Here is a 3482-nt window from a genome sequence, read left to right on the forward strand (position 1 = left end):
CAAAAACAAAAACAAAAGGAAAAAAAAAGAGAGAGAGAATTTCCGTGTTTCCATACCCTGGGGGTACTAAGTGTAGAGTGGTGCCTTACTGCAACCAGGAGATGTAGCATGAGGTCAGAAAGTTCATTCTTTTCTGTCCTCAGGCCGCTGTCCAGGGAACTCCTTTTCCTGCCAGAACAGCCAGTGTGTGACCAAGGTGAACCCGGAGTGTGACGACCAGGAGGACTGCTCCGATGGGTCCGATGAGGTGCACTGTGGTCAGTCTGCCTGTCCGGCCTGGTCTCTGGGCCCTTTCCCTTTTCCAGGGTCAGCTGCTGGCTCTGGTCTCTGGTCACTGTGCTTATGTCACTCAGGCACACAGGCCTGGCATTTACGGGGGCTGGGCAGAGAACAGAAAGGGGCACCCATGGTATGGAGAGAAATGTGAGCAAACAGCAGGGAAACGGAAAAGCGCAGGTGTGTGATGGGGAGAAGCCTGGGGGGAGGAGGGAGAAGATATCAGGCTAAAAACAGAGGTTCTGGCCAAAGCCTGGGAAGTCTTGAATACCAGGAATTGGAGCTCTGTCCTGTAAGTAGTGGGATGTGGCCACAAGGATTTGAGCAATGGAAAGAGACAATTAAAATGCTGGAAGAGATTAGCTGGGCATGGTGCCTTACACCTGTAATTCCAGCATTTTGGGAGGCCAAGGCAGGAGGATCACTTGAGGCCAGGAGTTTGAGACCAGCCTGGACAACATAGTGAGACCCCCATCTCTACTAAAAACAAACTAAAAAAATTAGCCAGTGTGGTGGTGTGTGCCTGTGGTCCCAGCAACTCAGGAGGCTGAGGTGGAAGGATCGCTTGAGCCCAGGAGATTGAGGCTGCGATAAGCTATGATTGCGCTACTGCACTGTCCAGCCTGGATAACAGAGTGAGACCCTGTCTCAAAAATAAATAAAATAAAATGCTGGAAGAGTAGCCAACATTTTTCTAGCAATGCTAGCCCATGCAATGAGGTAAGGACAGCAGTTTAAGTACTGGGAAGGAAGAGGAAAAGCTTAATTCATTTGAAATCATTGTCTATCTAAAATAAATCAATAACCAAACAGAAGGAGAGAAGCTGAAAGAATAAAATAAAATGAATCAAGAAATTGACTAAAAAGCTATATAAAATAAAGGCCAGCCAGGCACGGCAGCTCATGCCTGTGATCCCAGCTCTTCGGGAGGCCGAGGTGGGTGGATCACAAGGTCAGGAGATCGAGACCATCCTAGCTAACATGGTGAAACCCTGTCTCTACTAAAAACTACAACAAAAATTACAGGCGTGGTGGTGTGTGCCTGTAGTCCCAGCTACTTGGGAGGCTGAGGCAGGAGAATGGCGTGAACCCAGGAGGCCGAGCTTGCAGTGAGCCGAGATTGCGCCACTGTACTCCAGCCTGGGTGACAGAACAAGAGTCTGTCTCAAAATAATAATAATAATAATAATAATAATGATAATAATAATAAAGGCCAGGTGTGGTGGCTCACGCCTGTAATCCCAGCACTTTGGGAGACCAAGGTGGGTGGAGCACTTGAGGTCAGGAGTTCAAAACCAGCCTGGCCCACATGGCAAAACCCCATCTCTACCAAGAAATACAAAAATTAGCCAGGCATGGTGGCAGGTGCCTGTAATCCCAGCTACTCAGGACGCTGAGGCAGGAGAATCCCTTGAACCTGGGAGGTGGAGATTGCAGTGAGCCGAGATCATGCCATTGCACTCCAGCCTGGTGTACAGAGCAAAACTCCATCTAAAAAAAAAAAAAAAGCTGTGATTTTGCTTTATACAGTAATAATGGGTTAGAAGATACAAAGGAAAAAATCCCTTTCATGATCAATAGCGACAAAAAATGAAATATCAAAGACTAAACTTACAAATGTGCCATGCCTGTGACGATAATTATTATATATAATTATAGAATTACAAAATTTTGCTGAAGGACATAAAAGTAGACTAAATAAGCACAGAGACACAATATCATATACAAACATGTACGTGCGGTCATCGCCCCTTCCCCACAGCTAAGATAGAGACCTTTCTCCGTCACTCACTGGTGCACGTGACCTTGGATGCTTGACCTACGTGCCAGGATGGGGCAGCCAGAGGAACTGAAGAGGGAGGGATGACCCCAGAAGAGTCAGGGAAGCCAAGGAGGGGCCCCCAAGCATCTCATTGAACCTACGGACTGTAGACAAGAAACTCAGAGATGGAGGTTCTGGGAGTTCAGGGTGAGGTCCTGCCTTCGTGGGGTCCTGGCTGGTGACCTGCTGTCTTGCAGAGTGTGGCTTGCAGCCTGCCTGGAGGATGGCCGGCAGGATCGTGGGCGGTGTGGAAGCGTCCCCGGGGGAGTTTCCGTGGCAAGCCAGCCTTCGAGAGAACAAGGAGCACTTCTGTGGGGCCACCATCATCAGTGCCAGGTGGCTGGTATCTGCCGCTCACTGCTTCAATGAGTAAGCCTCCATCCCAAAGCACCGAACCCAAACCCTCTGTATTTCTCCTGCCTTCCCTCAAGCACTGGGGGTGTCACTTCGCATTTCCTTAGAGCCCTTGGAAGTAATTTTTTCTTTTCATTTCTTTCTTGCTTTTGTTGTTGTCGAATCTGAGTGCATTCTTTTTATTTTATTATTATTATTTTTTGAGACGGAGTCTTACTCTGTCACCCAGACTGGAGTGCAGTGGCGTGATCTCAGCTCACTGCAAGCTCCGCCTCCTGGGTTCACACCATTTTCCTGCCTCAGCCTCCCGAGTAGCTGGGACTACAGGCGCCCACCACCATGCCCGGCTAATTTTTTGTATTTTTAGTAGAGATGGGGTTTCACTGTTTTGGCCAGGATGGTCTCGATCTCCTGACCTCGTGATTCACCCACCTCGGCCTCCCAAACTGCTGGGATTACAGGCGTGAGCCATCGTGCCCAGCCTCTTTATTTTATTTTTTCTTTTGAGACAGAGTCTCAGTCTGTTGCCCTGGCTGGAGTGCAGTGGTGTGGTCTCAGCTCATTGCAACCTCTACCTCCTGGGACGGGATAAAGCGATTCTCTTGCCTCAGCCTCCCAAGTAGCTGGAACTACAGATGTGTGCCACCATGGCCGGCTAATTTTTTTTTTTTTGGTATAATTAGTAGAGATGGGTTTTTGCCATGTTGGCCGGGCTGGTCTCAAACTCCTGACCTCAGGTGATCCACCTGCCTTGGCCTCCCAACGTGCTGGGATTACAGGCGTGCCCAGCCTGACTCTACCATTTCACATTCCCACCAATGGTGCACAAGGGTTGCAATTTCTCCACATCCTCCACTTGCTGTTCTTTTGAGAGTAGCCGTCCCAGTGGGTTTCGTGAAGCAGCATCTCCCTGTGATTTTGACTTGCATTCCTCAGCAACTAATGACATTTTGTTGATGTTTTGCTCATTGTGAACATTTTTTGCATTCACTTTGATTTTTTAAAATATTGTGTTGTGTTGTGATATTAT

At 48.4% G+C, this 3482-nt stretch overlaps 1 protein-coding gene across 1 annotated transcript in view; it reads left to right on the forward strand.

The window, feature by feature from the left end:
* SPPL2B (signal peptide peptidase like 2B) overlaps positions 1 to 2471 on the forward strand; it is a 95934-nt gene extending 93463 nt beyond the window's left edge. The window contains exons 14-15 of the mRNA XM_011997481.1: positions 144 to 257; positions 2296 to 2471. Coding sequence (XP_011852871.1) covers positions 144 to 257; positions 2296 to 2471 — 290 coding nt within the window. The remainder of the gene's footprint in view (positions 1 to 143; positions 258 to 2295) is intronic.
* Positions 2472 to 3482: the final 1011 nt, after the last annotated feature.

Source organism: Mandrillus leucophaeus, unplaced genomic scaffold, assembly GCF_000951045.1.
Source record: "Mandrillus leucophaeus isolate KB7577 unplaced genomic scaffold, Mleu.le_1.0 Scaffold54, whole genome shotgun sequence".
Classification (NCBI taxonomy): Eukaryota; Metazoa; Chordata; class Mammalia; order Primates; family Cercopithecidae; genus Mandrillus; species Mandrillus leucophaeus.